This window comes from Podarcis cretensis (assembly GCF_951804945.1).
Source record: "Podarcis cretensis genome assembly, chromosome: 8".
NCBI lineage: Eukaryota > Metazoa > Chordata > Lepidosauria > Squamata > Lacertidae > Podarcis > Podarcis cretensis.
In genome coordinates this window covers 70,300,252-70,320,410 of record NC_137177.1, presented here as the reverse complement: position 1 = coordinate 70,320,410, position 20,159 = coordinate 70,300,252, and the positions used below count along the sequence as shown (strand labels likewise).

The 20,159-nt window shown below is 47.2% G+C and overlaps 1 protein-coding gene across 1 annotated transcript in view; it reads right to left on the bottom strand.

The window, feature by feature from the left end:
- The window catches only part of WNT4 (Wnt family member 4), a 52,667-nt gene extending 33,578 nt beyond the window's left edge, over window positions 1-19,089 (bottom strand). The window contains exon 1 of the mRNA XM_079987200.1: window positions 18,963-19,089. Within this exon, the coding sequence (XP_079843326.1) occupies window positions 18,963-19,039 (77 nt within the window). The 5' untranslated portion in view covers window positions 19,040-19,089. The remainder of the gene's footprint in view (window positions 1-18,962) is intronic.
- Between the last annotated feature and the right edge of the window lie 1,070 nt (window positions 19,090-20,159).

The window sequence follows — 20,159 nt, the reverse complement described above, 5'->3', positions numbered from 1 at the left end:
TGCGCCCATCTCACTTAAGAGGCCAGGGGCCAGCGCTGTCCGGAGACACTTCCGGGTCACGTGGCCAGCATGACATCGCTGCTCTGGCCAGAGCCAGAGCCAGAGCCGCACACGGAAACGTCGTTTACCTTCCCGCTGGTAAGCGGTCCCTATTTATCTACTTGCACCCGGAGGTGCTTTCGAACTGCTAGGTTGGCAGGCGCTGGGACCGAGCAGCGGGAGCGCACCCCGCCGCAGGGATTCGAACCGCCGACCTTTCGATCGGCAAGTCCTAGGCGCTGAGGCTTTAACCCACAGCGCCACCTGCGTCCCCCACAATGAATAGTATACCTTATTTATTCAAAAGTACAGCCGGTTGCGTCTTGTGTGTTTATTGGGTCTGCTCTCCAGGCACTAACTATGGATGGGCGGCCTCAAGGCTCTTCCCATTCTCCCATAAGCTGAACTATGGAACTCACTGCCACAAGATGGGCTGCCACATGGGGGATGGAGGAAGCTCGTTTTCTCCTACTTTGGAGGGTCGGGCCCGAATCAATGGCTTCCAGTTACAGGAAAGGAAATTATTATTTTTTAGGGAAGCTTAAGGTTTAATGCTTTATTATGTTTTTGTATGTGCTGGAAGCCACCCAGAGTGGCTGGGGCAACACAGTCAGATGGGTCAAGTACAAATAAATAATAAATAATAATAATAATTTATTACTATTGTTGTTGTTGTTGTTGTTGTTGTTGTTGTTGTTGTTATTCATACTAATCATCAGGAACAACCTTATGACACAAAGACCTGCTTGACAGTGGAATGGACTCCTTTTTAAGCAAAGGTTCGGTAGTCATGGACGTTTTAGCCGAGATCGTATTGTAGGGGTTGGTCTAGATGACCCCTGGAGTCCCCTCCGACCCTACAATTATATGATTACTATGGAATTCATGGAGACAAAGGCTTGCAGTGGCTATTAGCCATGATGGCCAAGTTCTACCTCCGCTTTCAGAGGTATTATTCCTCTGGTGACCAGTTGCTGGCAATCAGAAGTGGGCAGAGTCCTGCTGGACTTAGGGCCCACTGATGGACTTCCCAGGGACACCTGGAAGAACGGGATCCACTGCCCTGATCCAGCAGGCCTCTTCTTATGTCTCTAGGGTAAAGGTAAAGAGACCCCTGACCATTAGGTCCAGTCGCGGACGACTCTGGGGTTGCAGTGCTCATCTCGCTTTATTGGCCGAGGGAGCCAGCATACCGCTTCCGGGTCATGTGGCCAGCATGACTAAGCCGCTTCTGGCGAACCAGAGCAGCACACAGAAATGCTGTTTACCTTCCCGCCGGAGCGGTACCTATTTATCTACTTGCACTTTGACGTGCTTTCAAACTGCTAGGATGGCAGGAGCTGGGACCGAACAATGGGAGCTCATGCCGTTGTGGGGATTCGAACCACTGACCTTCTGATCGGGCAAGTCCTAGGCTCTGCAGTTTAACCCACAGTGCCACCCGTGTCCCTTCTTATGTCTCTAGCACTGAGGAAAAACGAAACGCACGGCTGCGTATAACGTGCCATTCGCACCGAGAATCTGACAGAACGTTCCCTTCTATATTTGATTTCTCCAAAATGCCACGGAGTGCGAGTTCCTACAGGCTTTATTTTTACTTTATTTTTTTTTTAAAGGGCTTGTGGGACATGGGGAGAGGGAAGGGGGGGGGAGGTAGAGAAAGAAAAACCAAAGAAACACCCTCTTGTCTTGTGAAACGCTCCCTGAGCTTAACCACTAATCCGGCAGGTTTTCTGAAAAAGGGAGACTCCACCAAGCTGCCTGGGGAGACAGCAAACACCTCCCCCGCCATGCTAAAGCAACAGAGAATGCCACACACACCTGGGCATGCAGCAGGCAGGATCTGGGCCAAGCGCAGGCCCCACCCCACCGTTGGGGGGACCCCAGGTGACCCACACAGGCCTATCACAGCTCAGGATGGGGCAGCAGTGGGGGAAGAGAGAGGGGAAAAATGCTGCAAGACCAGATTCATTCCAGCACGGAAGCCGTCCAAGCATTTGATATCTCCTGAAAGTCGTCTAACTCTATGTTCGCTGGCCCTCTGGCAGTCTCTCAAGTCCTCCTAGATGTGGATTGGAAGGGTGGGTGGGTGGGTGGGGGAAAGCTCTCCATCCAATAAGACAAAAATGTAATAAAAGCTGCCACCTATGGTCTCCTCATCTTGCAGCCAATCAAGACCCTTACTTGACCAGAAGGGTCTGATGTTTCCATCCCTTGCCTCTCGAGGTGAAAGGACTATAGGTAGGTAGGACATTGGGGAACAAGTTCCAGGGACTAGATTGGAGAGTCTCTGTGTCAATCAGAGAAGAGTGTGGGGACAAAACCGGAATCAGAGAAGAGCATGGGGACAAAACCCTACTCTGGCGCCACCTACTGTTGGCCTCCTTGCCCTTTGCCACAGCAGCCTTAATGGGCACCAGCTGCCATTGAGCAGTCAAGATGCCTGCCAGCTTGCAGGAGACAGGTCTGAATTTCAGCTCATTTTTAGATGAACAATTCCTAGCAAAGTTGAAGGGAGGCCCGTCAGGAGTGCCTCACAGGGACTAGCACCTTAAAACCACGTGGAAGAACAGAGCAAGAGGCTCCCAGCTGAAATGAGAGAGGTTTCCTTTTTTAGTATTAAAGGGTGTGTCATTTAGTTTCAGACAGAGACATAGCTGTCAACGTTTCCCTTTTTCTAAGGGAAATTCCCTTATTCCGAATAGGATTCCTCGCAAGAAAAGGGAAAAGTTGACAGCTATGGACAGAGGTGCCTCCTTTCCAAGGAGGCCATTCAGAGAAAATCTCATTCCCTTCTCTTTCAAGACAAACCTATTCGCGCTTTCGGAAACATGGCCAGCCTTTGAAATTCCCACTTCTCTGAATTTTGCAAGGCATCTCTCCAGCCCAGCAATGAGTACCAAAAAAATGCATGTAACAGTGTAAAGTGTGCATAAAGGCACACATAATAGAATATCAGAACTGTAGGGTTGTAAGGGACCCCAAGGATCATCTAGTCTAACCCCTTGCAATGCAATAATATCTTCCTGAAAAGGACATACTAAAAATGCATTCTCTATTAGGGTGGGATTTCTTTGCAAACACGAGTACAGTGGAACCTTTGTTCTCAAACAGCTTAGTTGACGAACAAATTGGCTCCTGAACACCAAAAAAGACAAAAAAGTAAGTGTTCCGGTTTTCGAACATTTTTCAGAAGCCGAACGTCCGACGCAGCGTCTGCTTGAGTGCAGGAAGCTCCTGCAGCCAATCGGAAGCTGCACCTTGGTTTTCAAACGGTTTCAGGAGTCGAACAGACTTCCAGAATGGATTAAGTTCAAGAACCAAGGTTCCACTGTATATTAGGCAAAATTGCTCACCCCAAAATTCGTACTCTAATGCTGTCAAATTTTCACAAGGCCTTGTTTTTCAGTTGCAAACCGATGCGGAAAACTCTGCTTAAGATGGGGGTTGGGGGTGGGGAAGAAATGAGAAAATTAGACAGACAGAAATGCCCATCCCTGGAGTGCAGACGGCAGACCACGAGAAGAAAAACCCAAGGCAGGCTTAACACCCTCCGTCGCTACCTGCCGACACAGATTGGCCACACTCAGGAGCGAGAGACAGAAGCCCTCTGGCGCATTTTCCTCCAGCTCGCACCCAGAACGAGTCGCAACAGTTTCATGCTCGTCTCCAGTAATGCATATGGTATGTGGTCTCCCCCATCTCCCTTTGCCCTGAGGCTAGAGTTTATCTCCAGGTTAGGCAGTGGAAGTCTAATGGCAAGGAGAAGGCAGTCCATTTAATCGTATCCCACCCAGTTGGCTAAACTCTCTCTCTCTGCTTATATCCCAAGGATAAAAAGGTAAGAAGACCTAGCCTGTTGGATCAGACCAAAGGCCCATCTATCCCAGCACCCTGTTCTCAGAAAGACTAATCAGGCGCCTCTGGGAATCCTATCAAAAAGGATATTGTAGAGTTGTAAGATGTTCGGAAAAGGGCAAGCAAGATGACCAAGGGAGTGGAGAGTGACACCCCCATCAAGAAGATGGGGCTGTGGGTTTGAGTCCCAGTTTGGGCAAAAGATTCTTGCATTGGACTAGATGAGCCTTTTGGTCCCTCTTGCAGCTCTACGATTCTGCATTCCAAGGAAGATGCTCTATCATGGAGCTATGGCCCTTCTCCAAAAGTTACACAAACCTCCCACTTGCCACAGCCCTGGCATCTCAACCACAGCCTGCTGTAAATATGTAGGGATGCCAATCCCTAAACAGTCTCGGCCCATTATACCTGAAGGAGCATCTCCGCCCCCATCATTCTGCCCGGACGCTGAGGTCCAGCGCCGAGGTCCTTCTGGCGGTTCCCTCACTGCGAGAAGCAAAGCTACAGGGAACAAGGCAGAGGGCCTTCTCGGTAGTGGCACCCGCCCTATAGAATGCCCTTCCATTAGATGTCAAAGAGATAAACAACTACCTGACATTTAGAAGACATCTGAAGGCAGCCCTGTTTAGGGAAGCTTTAAATGTGCGACGTTTTGATGTATTTTTAATCAAGCCGCCCAGAGTGGCTGGGGAAACCCAGCCAGATGGGCGAAGTACAAATAATAAATTATTATTATTATTATTATTATTATTATTATTATTATATAGTTATTGTTATTATTATTATTAAAGCCCTTCTCAGGGATCTCGGAGGCTGTCTTCCACTGAGTCAGCTCTAAGCTCGGCACTGTCCGTACTTCCTGGCAGTGGTTCCCCGGGATTTCGGAAAGGGGTGCTGGAGGTGTCACAGCAGATGTGCCATCTCCATGGAGCGAGCTCCTATCTTGCCTCTTCCTGGCAGGCAGCACAGCTCTGCTCCCTCCACGCACAGCTGTAGCCCCCACACGGCCAGCTGGATTTAAAAGGAACAGGCTCGGCAGGAACTTTGGATGCTGATAAATAAGCAAGCCCCCCCCCCATTCCCACCCCTTCTGAAGGACAAGCTCAAAGAACTGTGCCTGGTGAGTCAGTCAGTCTCTCTCTCTCTCTCTCTCTCTCTCTCACACACACACACACACACACACACACACTCTTCGGGGACTCCCAGTTGAGGGTCACCATCAGAACGACATCAAAAGGACAGCTGTGCTGGGAAGCCCAGACTTAAGAGAGGCCGTCCTCGCCTCCAAAAACTGGCCCCGGAGACACCTTTCAATGAGGGCTCGTAGGATAGTTTGCCCTGCTTTATTCATTTAATTTTATTTACTTATTTATTAGCTTTAGGTACCCCCCCCATCCTAAGATCTCAGGGCAGCTCATAGAATAAAATAACACAGGATAAAAACAAGTAAATAACTAAAGGCACAACAGCAAAACCTCCCCTTCCAGAAGATACATTTAAAAGGCCTGGCTAGTGAAGCCTTTTAACGTGTAATGTTTTATTATGTTTTTATATGTGTTAGAAGCTGCCCAGAGTGGCTGGGGCAAGCCGGTCAGATAGGCAGGGTACAGATAATAAAATCTATCTATCTATCCAGTTCCGTTTTTTCCCAAAAAATGTTTAGGGGTACTCCCATTTTGACTCAGGAAAAATCACCATTTTACAGTTCAAATCGGGAAAAATAAATACAGTAAATGGACAAAAGTACAAAGATTCACAAAATGTTCAGGGGTATGCGTACCCCTGAGTCTCCCCAGAAAAAGCACTCTATCTATCTATCATCTATCTATCTATCTATCTATCTATCTATCTATCTATCATCTATCTATCTATCATTTGCCTGCTAAAGGCCTTGCTGAAGAGGACATGTTTTTGCCTGGCACCTAAAAATATAAAATGAATGCTACTGGTGAACCTCCCTGGGAAGAGCATTCCACAAATGGGGAGCCACTACAGAAAAGGCCCGTTCTCGTGTTTCCACCCTCTGGACCTCACGCGGAGAAGGCGCACAAAGAAGGGCCTCAGAGGATGAACACAGAGTCCAGGATGGTTTCTATGGGGAGAGGTGTTCCTTCGGGTTTTGCGGTCCTGAGCCATTTAAATCATTGCTTTGACTTTGCAATAATAAAATAATAATAATAATAATAATAATAATAATAATAATAATAATAATTTATTTGTACCCCGCCCATCTGGTTGGGTTTCCCCAGCCACTCTGGGCAGCTTCCAACAAAGATTAAAAATACATTAAAATGAACAAAGAACATTTGAATTGGCGAACAAATGTGGAAAACTGCTAGCATGGCAGTTGAAGAAGAGACAAAAGCTAAATACTGTTACAAATTTAGAGATTGAAGGAAGAAATATTCAGAACCCTGTGGATATTAGAAAATGTTTCCAGAGATATTTAAAAAAATTATATTCTCAAGGGCCGCAAGATGAAGTTGAGATAAAACAATTTTTGAAAAAGAATGGACTATCAAAATTATCACAAGAAAATAGAGTAATCCTGAACTCTAAAATAACACGACAAGAGATTGAACAAGCCATTCAGAACACGCAACTGGGCAAATCCCCAGGGCCAGATGGGCTCACCTCCAAGTACTATAAGACATTGAAAGACTATTTGATACAACCATTGCTGGAGGTTTGCAATGAAATTTTGGAGGGGAAGAAGGCGCCGGAATCGTGGAAAGAAGCGTTTATCACATTGATACCAAAAGTGGAAACTGAAAAGACCCAACTTAAGAACTACCGCCCCATCTCTCTTCTAAATGTGGATTACAAAATATTTGCAGACATTTTGGCAAGTAGATTTTAAAAAGTTTTGAACCAGGTAATTCAGAAGGACCAGACAGGCTTTCTCCCAGGTAGACATTTGTTTGCTAATACAAGGAACATTATTGATATTTTGGAACTCTTGCAAACAAATATCAATACAAAAGCAGTGTTAATTTTCATCGATGCGGAGAAGGCCTTTGATAATATTTCTTGGAAATTTATGAAGGAAAATTTGGAAGGGATGGGGGTGGGACGGGGTTTTGGAAATGGGATAGATGCAATTTATTCTGAACAAAAAGCTAAACTGATAGTAAACAATGTGATTACAGAAGAGTTCAAAATTGAAAAAGGAACACGACAGGGCTGTCCTATTTCCCCATTGTTATTTATTTCGGTCCTGGAGGTGCTCTTGAACACGATCAGAGGGGACCGGTTGGTTAAAGGGATTGAGGTCGGAGAGAAACAATATAAACTTAAAGCATTTGCAGATGACCTAGTTTTGACCTTACAGGAGCCAGAATCTAGTACGAAAAAAGTATTACAATTAATTCAAGAGTTTGGTTGGGTAGCGGGATTTAAATTAAACAAGCAGAAAACTAAGGTGCTGGGAAAAAATTTGACAGTTACAGAGTCAGAACGGTTTCAGAAAGAGACAGAGTTAAATGTGGTTAAAAAAGTAAAATACCTAGGGGTGAACATAACAGCAAAAAATCTGAGTCTATTTAAAGATAATTATGAGAAATGTTGGGTTGAAATTAAGAGAGACTTAGAAACTTGGACAAGATTGAAACTTTCCTTGTTAGGCCAAATTGCTGCTGTAAAGATGAATGTATTGCCAAAAATGCTGTTTTTATTTCAAACATTACAGATTGTGGACAAAACAGAGTGTTTCCGGAAGTGGCAGAGAGATATTTCCAAATTTGTCTGGCAGGGCAAAAAGCCCAGAATTAAGTTTAAGATATTAACTGATGCGAAAGAAAGAGGGGGCTTTGCCCTGCCAGACTTAAGGTTGTATTATGAATCAGCAGCTTTCTGCTGGTTGAAAGATTGGCTGCTTCTTGAGAATACTGATGTATTAGATTTGGAAGGTTTTGACAATGCGTTTGGTTGGCATGCATATTTATGGTATGACAAGGTTAAGATTAATAGGAATTTCAAGAACCATATTGTCAGAAAAGCATTGTTTAATGTCTGGACAAAATATAAAGACTTACTGGAAAATAAAACTCCAAGGTGGCTTTCACCATTGGAAGCTAAGGCCCGAAAAAGACTCAATATGGAGGCCAAATGGCCGAAGTATTGGGAAATATTAGAAAAAGATGGAGACAACTGGAAATTGCAGAGTCAGGAGAAAATGAAAGACAAAGTGCGAGATTGGTTACATTATGCTCAGATTAAAGAAGTTTTTAAACTTGATAAAAAATTAGGATTCCAGGTGGAAAAATCGAAGTTAGAAACGGAACTGTTAGAGCCTAAGACTAAGGTACTTTCAAGAATGTATAACTTGCTGTTAAAATGGAACACACAAGATGAAACGGTTAAATCGGCTATGATAAAGTGGGCACAGGACATTGGGCATAATATTATGTTTGAGGACTGGGAAAAATTGTGGGTTACTGGGCTGAATTTTACTGCATGTAACACTTTGAAAGAAAATGTAATGAAAATGATATATAGATGGTACATGACCCCAGTCAAACTTGCAAAAATATACCACTTGTCTGATAATAAGTGTTGGAAATGTAAGGAAAATGAAGGAACGTTCTTTCACCTTTGGTGGACTTGCCCCAAAGTGAAGGCTTTCTGGGAAATGATATATAATGAGCTGAAAAAGGTATTTAAGTATACCTTTTTTAAGAAACCAGAGGCCTTCCTTTTGGGTATTGTCGGCCAAGGGGTATTAAAGAAGGATCGAACATTTTTTATGTACGCAACAGCAGCAGCAAGGATACTCGTTGCCAAGCACTGGAAAACTCAAGATCTACCCACACTGGAGGAATGGCAGATGCAACTGATGGACTATATGGAATTGGCCGAGATGACGGGCAGAATCCGAGACCTGGGAGAGGAGATGGTGGAAGAAGATTGGAGAAAATTTAAGATATATTTGCAAAAGTATTGTAAATTGTATGAATGCTAAGCAGGATGTTTGATCATAAACAATTGGGCACCATGGAAACAGATGAAGTGAACTATGAAGATGTTAAACTTATGAAAAAACCAAATTTTTAGATAACTATTGGATTAATTTTAATGCGTCAAAGAGGAAACAAACATATCTAAAATTTAAGATATAATATTGTAAAAATTGACTGTAAGGTGGGGATAAGGTGATAAATTGCTGGTTTAATTTTTATAAACTAGGAATGCAGGAGCGGGAGACGTGAGGAAGTCCAAAGAGGATTAGAAAATATGCTATGACACATGATATTTTTGTATGTTTTATTCGGTTTGTTGTATTTAAAAAATCCTTAATAAAAAATTTAATAAAAAAAAAATACATTAAAATGTCACACATCAAAAACTTCCCTTCAGATGTCTTCTAAATGTCAGGTAGTTGTTTTTCTCTTTGACATCTGGTGGGAGGGCATTCCACAGGGTGGGTGCCACTACTGAGAAGGCCCTCTGCCTGGTTCCCTGTAGCTTTGCTTCTCGCAGTGAGGGAACCGCCAGAAGGCTCTTGGGGTCCCTTTCCAACACTACAGTTCTAGGATTATATTATATTTTATACCCCACTTTCCCCCACTTCCAGACTGGTGGGGCAGGAGCTGCAGGTGCATTCTGGAGCACGCCATTGATGCAACAATAGTGTGTTACTAGGGGATTCACGGTGGACTGTCCACACATCCTTTCCCTTTGTTAACTGCTCTGCGTTGCTCCCTCTGCCCCCGTGCTGTCTGGAGCACAGCACAACAAAAGCGGGCCAAAAACAAAAATCAAATGAACCGGAAAGTTTTATGGCATGAAAATGGACAGGATCTCAGCAGGGCACACGCATGCTGGAAAATGAAGCAACACATCTGCCCCACAAACCTCTTGCAGGTGCAAAAACAGTATTGACAGCAGGATCGTGTAAAACAGCCCTGATACCATCATTGCAAATTCTCATGGCTGTGTGATGAAAAGGATGTCTGGAGGGGCCCAAAATCTGTCTCCCCGCAAAGCAGCCCAGGTCCATTTAAAACAATAAAATAAAAATAAGGGAGGGAAAGAGAAATCGTCGGGATCCCAGAATACAGTGGTGACCTGTAAAACGGTCTTTACATCCTGCTGGACCCAAACTGTGGTTGTCCTGTATAGAAGTTGCACAGAATTAATGTTTAATTTGTGCACTATTTAAAAGCTTTTTTTGCTGGAGGGGGGGGAGCGGAGATCTCAAAGTCTCGTACATTAAAACAGGGGTGGAGAACCTCAGTCCAGAAGTTAAATGCGGCCCTCCAGGCCTCTCTATCTGGCCCTGGGGGCTCTCTCCAGAGCACACCCCTCACTAGTCGTTCTTCATCTCCTCCCAGAGTGTTTTTGCCTGGCTGGAATGTGTCCCTGAGCTCTGATAACATCTCTCACTGGCCTGGATGGTGCATAGAGAGGGGTGTGTCAGCGTGTGGAGAAACTAGCCTTTTGCACAAAGGTCACATTTGCATTGATTGCTCTGCCCACGTTTGCATCTGCCCCCCCCCCCCCCCCCGGGGAAGGTTGCCCCAAAGGGACTGCAGCCCTTGAAGTGAAAAACAAATAATTAAAATTCCTCTCCCTTAGACATCTGGAAGGTGGCAGAGAGGCCACAGACAGGCACTCACTCACTCATCCCCTCACATAGAGGGAACCTGGAATATGCCCTGAAGCAGGTGAGCAAGGTTTCAGAGCAGACCACCCAGCTGATGCTGTAGCTGCGGATTTCCTGCACTGGCAGGGGGTCAGGCTAGATGGCCTCTGGGGTACCCCCGACTCTCTGATTCCACAGTCCCAGGGCAGATAAAATGACCACAAGGAGATCTATATGGTTTACAGTGCAGGCCTGTACAAAGCAAGCCCCACACAGTTCTGTGGGGCTTACTCAGCACACTGGCTGGGGCTGATGGGCACCAGGTTGGCAATGGGCACATCTACTGACCAAGGCTGGGCCCGACCCAGTACTTATCAGCTGTCTTTCTGCTTGACTAATTGCTTAAGCCTATACAGTGGTACCTCGGGTTAAGAACTTAATTCGTTCTGGAGTTCCGTTCTTAACCTGAAACTGTTCTTAACCTGAGGTACCACTTTAGCTAATGGGGCCTCCTGCTGCCGCCGCGCCATTGGCACGTGATTTCTGTTCTCATCCTGAAGCAAAGTTCTGAACCCAAGGTACTATTTCTGGGTTAGCATAGTCTATAACCTGAAGTGTATATAACCTGAGGTACCACTGTATATGCTTCCTCAGCAATAAACACTGTGCTCGATAGGACTTACTCCCAAGTAAGCTTGGAGTGGCTACTACAGCTTAGGCTGCCTTTCATTGATAAAGGCGGTACCTATAGATCAGATTAGAAGTGAATCACACACATTATCTTAGAAATTCCTAAACAACAACCCTGTTTGGCAAGGTTGATATTTTTATACCTATTTTTATACCTATTATAGGCAAAAGAATGAGACTGAGAGGGTGGCTTTCCTCAGGACCTTCCCCCAATGTCAGTGAATTCACCAACAGGAAAATCCCTTTGTGGATGTAATCTGTAATTCAGTGTAATTTGGGATCAAAAGGAGCTATATTTTGACAGCAGAATTTGAAAGGTAGACTCTCTCATGAAAACTGCTGAATTATAACTCATCAAGAAGCTCAGCACTATTCATTTGGGTCTGAATAAAGATAATGTTTCCCTGTATCATTGAAGATCTTAATGCAATTATCTTAGCCGTGCTGAGTGAATCATCACTGGTTTGCTGCTGCAAAGGGTAACTGCGCATATTTCACATACATTTAAGCACCAGCTCAATTATCACCAACTGCACTTTTTTGTTTGTTGGTTTTGCATCTCATTGCCTTTCAGCTATCACCTAATTCAATTATCACCAACTGTACTTGTCTGGATCTCATTACCAATCATCTCCCACCTTACATTCTCCTCCTTTCTTTCTGGCCTGTCCTGCCTCCAGCTGCCAGCTGAGGTTCTGCTTCATCCACCTGAAAACATGGACTTCTTAAAGTCCACAAAAGCTTCTGCCACAATACATACATTGTATAGGAGTGAACTCCTAGGGACCACGGTCCCTTCAACCCCCCCCCAAAAAAAAAAAAATTGAGAGGGCTGGGCTCCCCCAACGGTGATGGGCGTTGCCATTCAAATGGTGAGTGTGCACCATGTCTTGTGACTGATTATGTGCTTACCTGCCTCTCCTGATATTTTATTCAAGTCAGCACCCCTGCACATTTGTTAGTCTGTAAAGTGTCTGTAAAGTGGGACGCGGGTGACGCTGTGGTCCAATTGCATTCAGCCTAGGACTTGTCGATCAGAAGGTCAGTGGTTTGAATCCCTGTGATGGGGTGAGCTCCCGTTGCTCGGTCCCAGCTCCTGCCAACCTAGCAGTTTGAAAGCACATCAAAGTGCAAGTAGATAAATAGGTACCACTCTGGCGGGAAGGTAAACGGCATTTCCGTGTGCTGCTCTGGTTTCTCCAGAAGTGGCTTAGTCATGCTGACCACATGACCCGGAAAGTCTATCTGGGGACAAACGTTGGCTCCCTCAGCCTGTAAAGCGAGATGAGCGCCGCAACCCTAGAGTCGTTCGCGACTGGACTTAACTGTCAAGGGTTCTTTACCTTTTTAAAGTGTCACAGGGCTCCTTCATGTTTTGCCTGCAACAGACTATCGCAGCTACCCCTCTAGAAATAGATTCATGGCAAAGTGCTATACGGCTACCAGCTCAGCTTTAAGAGTGGATCAGACAAATTCAAGACCATCAGCGGTTTCAGCGGTTTCTGAATACCATTTGCGGGGGAGCAACAGCAGGAGAGAGCAAGGGCCAACATGTCCTGCCCAGAATCATCTGGTTGGCAACTGTGGGAAGAGAAGATGAGCCAAGCTGGATCAGGCCAGAGGCCTGCCATAGCCCAGAGTTCTCACAGGAGCCAGCCATATATATACCTATGGGAAATCCCCCGCAAGCAGATCCTAATGCAACAGAATTCAGTACAGATGTGTTCTGCCTCTGACAGTGGAGGAAGACCGTAGACTTCATAGCTAGTCGCTAGTGATAGCCGTTTCCTCTGTGAACTTGTCAAATCCTCTTTTAAGGAGGATAGTTACCTTTTGTGGGAGCGACTTTATGTTCTGAGAAACTGGCACAGACAGGCCTTTGGTCTTATACAGCGGGACAGTTCTGGTTCTTCTTATCTTTTTTATTGAATAGGAGATGTTCTGTTCATTCCTCCACCTCCTAGCAGCTTTGATACACCAGTCTAATTGCATTTAGTTCATCCAAAGTGAGGTCAAATCCCTGCCACGAGTGCTACCATGGAGAATGCCAACTTTGCCCATACATGGGAACAGGAAGCTGCCTTATACCCACTTGGACCCAGTGGTCCAATATTCTCTCCATTGGTCACCAGCAGTTTTCCAGAGTTTCAGATGGGGGAGAGTTCCAGTCCTAGCAGGAGATGCTGGGGATCGAACCTGGGACCCTCTGCATGCAAAGCAGATGCTCTAATCGCTGAGCTACAGCCCTGTGCTTGTACGGATCACACCAATTGTGACTGTGGAAGGGTGATGGCGGAGAAATAGGAGGCCTTGGTTAATCCCTGCTCAGAAAATTTCAGCACAACACCACTGCCCTAAACATATATCCACTCAAGCTGTTTGTAGCTCTGCTCCAAAGGACACTGAGGAGTCCTTGAACTTGACTTCTCATGCCTTGCTCTCAACCACGTAGGTGTAATCACTGTTATTTGAGACTCTAAGGGGCTAACATGAGGCAAGTGCTTTAGCTTGCATCAAATAATCCATGCACGCATGTCACACAGAATGCACATATTAAGCATGCACAGTAAACATGCCTGGCTGGAGCATGTTGGGACTGATAGGATGGAAAGGAGGGAGCCCAACAGTAGGTGGCGCCAGAGCCAACAGCAGGCAAAATGAATTCATTCTAGTTTTGTCCCCATCCTTTCCCCCTGCTGAGTTCTGCAAGGGCAACACTGAGATTAAAGAGGAGAGGGAAGCTGACAATCAGGTCCACGTCTTGGACTGCTTGTAGGTCAGATGGCAGGCAGGCAGAGTCATGTGAAATCACAGCGCTTCAACTCTCAGGGCCAATCCCATCCCCATGCAGCCTTGCAGCAGGCATGCGCACAACAACATCAAATGAAGATTGGATTGTTTGCTTTAAAAGCCATGGGTTGGTGTTGGTAAGAAAAAACAGCTGCAGGGGGTTAGGGCTTGGGGAGGAAGGAGGAGGTATCTAGGACTAGTTGCAGCACCCAGCACCCCAAAAACTCCTGCAACAAATGCAAAAATGGCACTTACAAACTTGTAGCAGTTGCACGAAGAGCCACCTTCCTACAGGTGCCTTATTTAGCACCGCAGGGAAATTCAGCCAAGGTCCCTTGTGCAAAATGTATTGCAATGAAATGGCTTGTTGAGAAGCTGTGGTGGGGAGAGGGCTGTTTTAACCCTTTCTCGCCCCCTTCTTCATTTGCTCTGAATTGCTCACAAACAGTCCTCCACGTAGATGGCAAAGGCACTTTTTTTTTGGGGGGGGGGGCTCTGTAGGAAGGCAAGAGCTTTGGGGAGGCAGTTTGGAAAAGACATGAAGCAGGCAGCAAGTGAGGAAAAGGGTTAACCACACACGTACACACATACACTGCCTTTGCATTCTAGATTCACACACCCCTCTTTTTTTCTTAGAAAAAGCAGCCTCCAGGCATCTCTTAGATGTGTAGCTCCACCCTAAGCTGGTCACAAATCTACAAGTCAAAGAAGCCATGCATTATCATCATCACTATTTGGAGAAGGACCATGGCTCAGTGGTAGACAGAGCATCTGCTTTGCATGCACAGTCCACTCCCTAACATCTCCAGGTAGGGCTGGGGGTGTCCCCCTGCCTGAAACCCTGGAAAGCTGCTGCCAGTCGGTGTAGAAAACACTGGCTAGATGGACCAATGGATCTGACTCAAGATAAGGCAGATCCCAAGGTTTCTATGTCTGAAGGGAAGGGCAGTAGAGCACCTGCTTTGCATACAGAAGGTCCCAGTTCAATTCCTGGCATCTTCAAGTAGGGCTGGGGATGTCCCCTGCCTGAAAGTCCGGAGAGCTGCTGCCAGTCAGTGTCGACAACATTGGCTAGATGGACCAACAGTCTGACTCTGCATAAAACAGCTCCCTACATTTCCATTATGGAGATTTGACATCTCTACTCCACCTTTTCCCTGTGCTGAAAATCAAACATAAGGCGTCTTGAAAATAAACACAGTGGTACCTCGGGTCACATACGCTTCAGGTTACATACACTTCAGGTTACAGACTCCGCTAACCCAGAAATAGTACCTCGGGTTAAGAACATTGCTTCAGGATGAGAACAGAAATCATGCTCCTGCGGCGCAGCAGCAGTGGGAGGCCCCATTAGCTAAAGTGATGCTCCAGGTTAAGAACAGTTTCAGTTTAAGAACGGACCTCCGGAACGAATAAGTACTTAACCCGAGGTATCACTGTTAGACAAAATACAGTAAGACAAAATACACAGCATTTCCCCCCCCCAATCCCACAGCAGCCTAAAAATGTCATCACAAAGGCTCAAATTAAAAGAATGTAAAGCTTTAACAAGCATTTTAAGAGTTGGCAAAGAGATGGTGAGACATACCTCTCCTGGATTGGAGAAGGGCTCTTCTGCTGTGTACTGCATAGCTGAGATAGCTCACCTGGTAGAGCATTAGACTCTCAGGGTTGTGGGTTTGAGCCCCACATTGGGCAAAAGATTGGGCATTGCATGGGGTTGGACTACATATGACCCTCATGGTCCCTTCCAACTCTGCCATTCTATTTCCTGTATATTACACCCCAGAATCAAATAAGCAAAAGCACCAAGATCCCACTTACAACTTTAGAAAGAGGAAAATATTATTTCTTCCACTTGTGTAGGTTACAACCAAGTTTAGAACAAGCATGGCTGCTGGATCAGGCCAATGGCTATCTATGTCCATCATTCTGTTCTCCCAGTGGCCCACCTGGCCAGGACAGCAACTCACCCCACCTGCAATTCCCAGAAACTGGAATTCAGCGGAATACTGCCTCTGGCTGTGGAGGTACAGCCTACCCATTGTGGCTAGGAGCCATCAATAGCTTTATCCTCCACGCATTTGTCTTTGAAAGCCACCCAAGTTATTTGCCATCTTGGATTCTTCAAGTTAATCATCAACCCAAATCAGCAATCTATGGTTAATTATGCATGGTAAACCACAAGCTGGATAAAGCATGCAAGCCAAACATTTTAGACGCTATTCGATCTACTACGAATAGATTCACCCTGCCTCTGCCCATGTCGGGGAGAAAACCAGAAGCCTTAACAGGTGCCCCCCCAAATAGAACTCCCCCCCCGATAAATGTATTTTGTCCATTTCTGTGGCTTCTGGGATTTCACCCTTCTTCTGTGCCCACCCACTCTCAAAGCATGAGGTCTAGTAACTTGACTGATGCTTTTTAAACGAAAAGCTGACTTGTAATATTTGAGCCGTGTACACACAGTGAATGGGGTGCAGAACCATCACGTTCCTACAGTTCTACAAAACAGATAGGCCTACGGTGCAGTTTAAAGTCCCGCAATGGCTTGCCTCAAAACAGGCACCAAACCCCAAAGAAATCAGACTTGTTCACAGCTTTAAATCAGACCATTGCTAAAGCAGCTTTGAATGTCGCAGGTAGCCAAGAGCTTTTAACTAGGTAGGAAAACCCTTCCATCTGGAGAACACCAGAGATTGGTAGTGACAGGCGACAATCCCATTCTTCAGTTATCTACTGCAATGCCACAAGGAGGTTAGCAAAGGGTGGCATTGGGAGATAGGAGACTTTCACAGCTCCCTCTCTTAAGATCTGTAGCAAAGACACACACTATGAGTCCAGCTACTTTTGGATGGTGTAGCAGATGCTGTTGCAAGAAGCCCAAGAACAGAAAACTTCAAGCCAATGAACTGAGCCAAGTTGACTCAAATAGGGTCTCCCTCAAAGGACATACAACAGGGCTCTTAGACATTGCCCTTGCAAACTACCAGATGCCACAGTTTCTTGCTTGGCTTCTCTTGAACGCTACAGAGTGCGCCAGCACATAAAAAGAGCCTTGCTGCTGGAACAAGCTGGTGGCTCATCTAGTCCCTCAATGTGCTATCACAGAAGCCAGTCAGCCAATCACAGAAGCACAACCCGACCACAACAGCACTCTCCTCACCTGCGACTCCTAGGCAATACTGCTTCTGACAGTAGCAACAGAATATTTTTCTTAGACTACATTTTGCTGGATGAGCAAGCACAATAAGGCACCCTTCTGGAACCCAGAGATATGAATCAAGCTGCGCAGAACCTCCAAATTCTTCAATGTTACATCAGCACTGGCTTCCAAGTGGGATTTGCTTCTATCGACAGGGCGGAGCGACTTTAGCAAAACTCGAGCATCGTGGGTGTTCGACAGGAAAATGCTAACAGGCTAAGTGGGGAGTTAACTGCACGGACTCCAAAAGCTTGAGAGATGTACATTTGTGCGGCCAAACAGCACAACCCTTGCAGTATACACAAGCCCCAGGAACTGTCTGCTATTCCTCTCCTCGGCACCCAATTTTCTGCAAGCCTGGAACCACATCTAGGTCCTTCCCCCTTCCACAAAAAGTGGTATTGTTCACAATAAAGCAAACAAGAGTTAACACACTCTGAACAGCATTTAGAAAGACCCAGAGGACAGAATGGGTAGCAGAATTCACGTTTGGGTTAAGCAAAGTTGGAAGTACAACAGGTGGCCATTAAATTCACAATCTTATCAGCCCTGGTGCCCAGCTATTAAACCAACTGAAAACAAAATAAAACCTTATTTTGCAAAACTTTTTAACTCAATCGGCTTTAAAGGCAGAGGTCTTCACTTTCAGTCCTTGCTCATTTTTACTTAAAAAATAAAAGTTAGTGGATTTTATTGCTTTTAGAGATTAAAAAAGTTCACTCAGAGAGATTGCACAGCAATCACTGTTTTATCAAGGCTAATAATATTAACTTAATTATGCAGGGTGTGTGTGTGTGTCAGATTTTCCCATGAAACCACACCCTCTGTTCCGAAAACTGCTCTACAATAAGTTCTCATTTTTGTTCATGAGAGCCTTTCGCCAAGGCACTCTGGCTAACATACATCAGGTTATTTCATGTCACAATGATCCCACAAGGTAGGCCAACCTGAAAAAAATCACACCAGCTCTTCAAGTCAGGCCCTCTGTCTGCTGCCCATGTTCCAGGAGTCAAAGACATCAATAAAATAAAATAACACAAATCAGCTTCTGGGGCTAATGAGCTCACAGCACAGTAAGCCCCACTGAATTCAGTGGGAATTCTTCTGTCCTACTGAATTCAATGGGGCTTACTCCTAGGAAAGTGAGCAGAGGATTCTAGCCTGGGAGACCTACAGCCTCGACACGCCTTGGAGCTTCATTGAAGGGGTTCTGACGGCCAAGAACGGCCGATGCTGGGATTGGGGGGGGGGGACTACCACGGCAAGACTGCCCTTGAGCGCGTGCAGAAGGCGCACTCGCAGCCTCCCGGTGGTCTAGGATTGGATCTCCAGGCTGCTTCGAGTCCCGAAATACTATTGCCTACAGAAGGACGATTTTTTAAACAAAACGTGCGTTTGCAGCTAAGAGCAGAGCAGCGCGCCTCGCTCGCCAACCCTGGCTCCTCGAAGGGACGGAGTGCGCGCCGGATAATTCCCAGAAAGAGACCCCGTCCAGGCAGCAGGGTCTGATGAGGTAGGCAAATGGGACCTGCTCGGGGTCCCAATCCCCCTTCCCGAGCTGGGTGAAGCCAGGCGACACGACCAGGGAGGAAGAGGGAACCTCGACAGCTCCGTCTCCGCCGCTGCCCGCAGACTGCCTGGCTCGGCTAGGCTGGCGCTTGCTCCGGCTGCCGGCACCTGCTGCAAGCGAGGGCGGCGTCGGCAGCTCCCGGCGGCCCCTAGCTCTCCTCGGCCGGCGGGCCGGGCTCGGCTTCTCCTCCGCCTTCCCTCCCACCCCGTCGCGGCGCCCGCACTCACAGCCAGTTGCTGGCGTTGGCCGAGAAGGCGGCGAGGATCAGCAGCAGCAGCGAGCGCAGGAAGTAGCGCGGGCTCATCCTGGACGGCGCGGCCGGGCGGGCGAGCGCGGACGGCGGGGCAGCGGAGCCCCGGCTGCAGGAGGCAGGGCCGGCGTGGGGCCGTCGGCGGCTGGCCGCAGCGCAGCCGGACCCGCGGCCGCCCGGGCTCAGGTGCTGCTGCCGCGGCCGCCCGGCGCTCCGACCCGACGGCTCGAGCAGCAGGGCGCAGCCGGGGCTGATGCGCCGGCGGCAGCTGCGGAGCCGGACTGTCAGCTCGGCCGGGAGCTCCCGGGATGGAGCGGCGGGCGGGCGGGGCGCGGCCCCAGGAGGCGGCTCTCGGGGCGGGACCGGGACACCCCTGAGGCGGAGCGCGCGGCGCCCGGGAGCCGCCTCGCTTGCTGCCGTCCGCGGCCCGAGGGGGCTTACTCGGGAGTAAAGCGGAGCGGAGCCCACGCGCGGGCTACTCCCGAGTAAGAGAGCGGGCGTCCGGGGAGGCGATCTTCCGCAAGCAAGTCTGAACTATGCCTATTTCCAAAGCACATCTCTCTTCTTTCTCGTTCTCTCTCCCTGCAACTAGAGCTCTTCTGGGTTATTCTGGAAATGCGCTAAGCATTCTGCACTGGCTCGGAGAAGCCCTCTTCCTTTTATTTTCACCGCATGTGTTTTCTCGAAGGGGAAGTGCTTGCCTGAAGCCTCTCCCATCTCTCTGCCTTGGAAGTCCAAACTTCCTGGATGTGGTTGCAGGGACTTAGCCTGGGGAAGGGTGGAAGTTGAGAAATAGGGCACTCTGTGCATGATCAGAGGTGCCTGGGTGGTCTTGCTTTTGTTTGCTTCCTATGGTAATAGAGCTGACAGCTCTGGCAGTGAACACAGCTTTAAAGGATGAGCTAGGGGAATGGCTAAAGAGCAATGGTCTGCTTGCTATGTGAGCTCATTTATGAAATGCTGTGGGTTAAACCACAGAGCCTAGGACTTGCCAATCAGAAGGTTGGCGGTTCAAATCCCTGCAACGGGGTGAACTCCCCTTGCTCGGTCCCTGCTCCTGCCAACCTAGCGGTTTGAAAGCACATCAAAGTGCAAGTAGATAAATAGGTACTGCTCCAGCGGGAAGGTAAACGGCGTTTCCGTGTGCTGCTCTGGTTCGCCAGAAGCAGCTTAG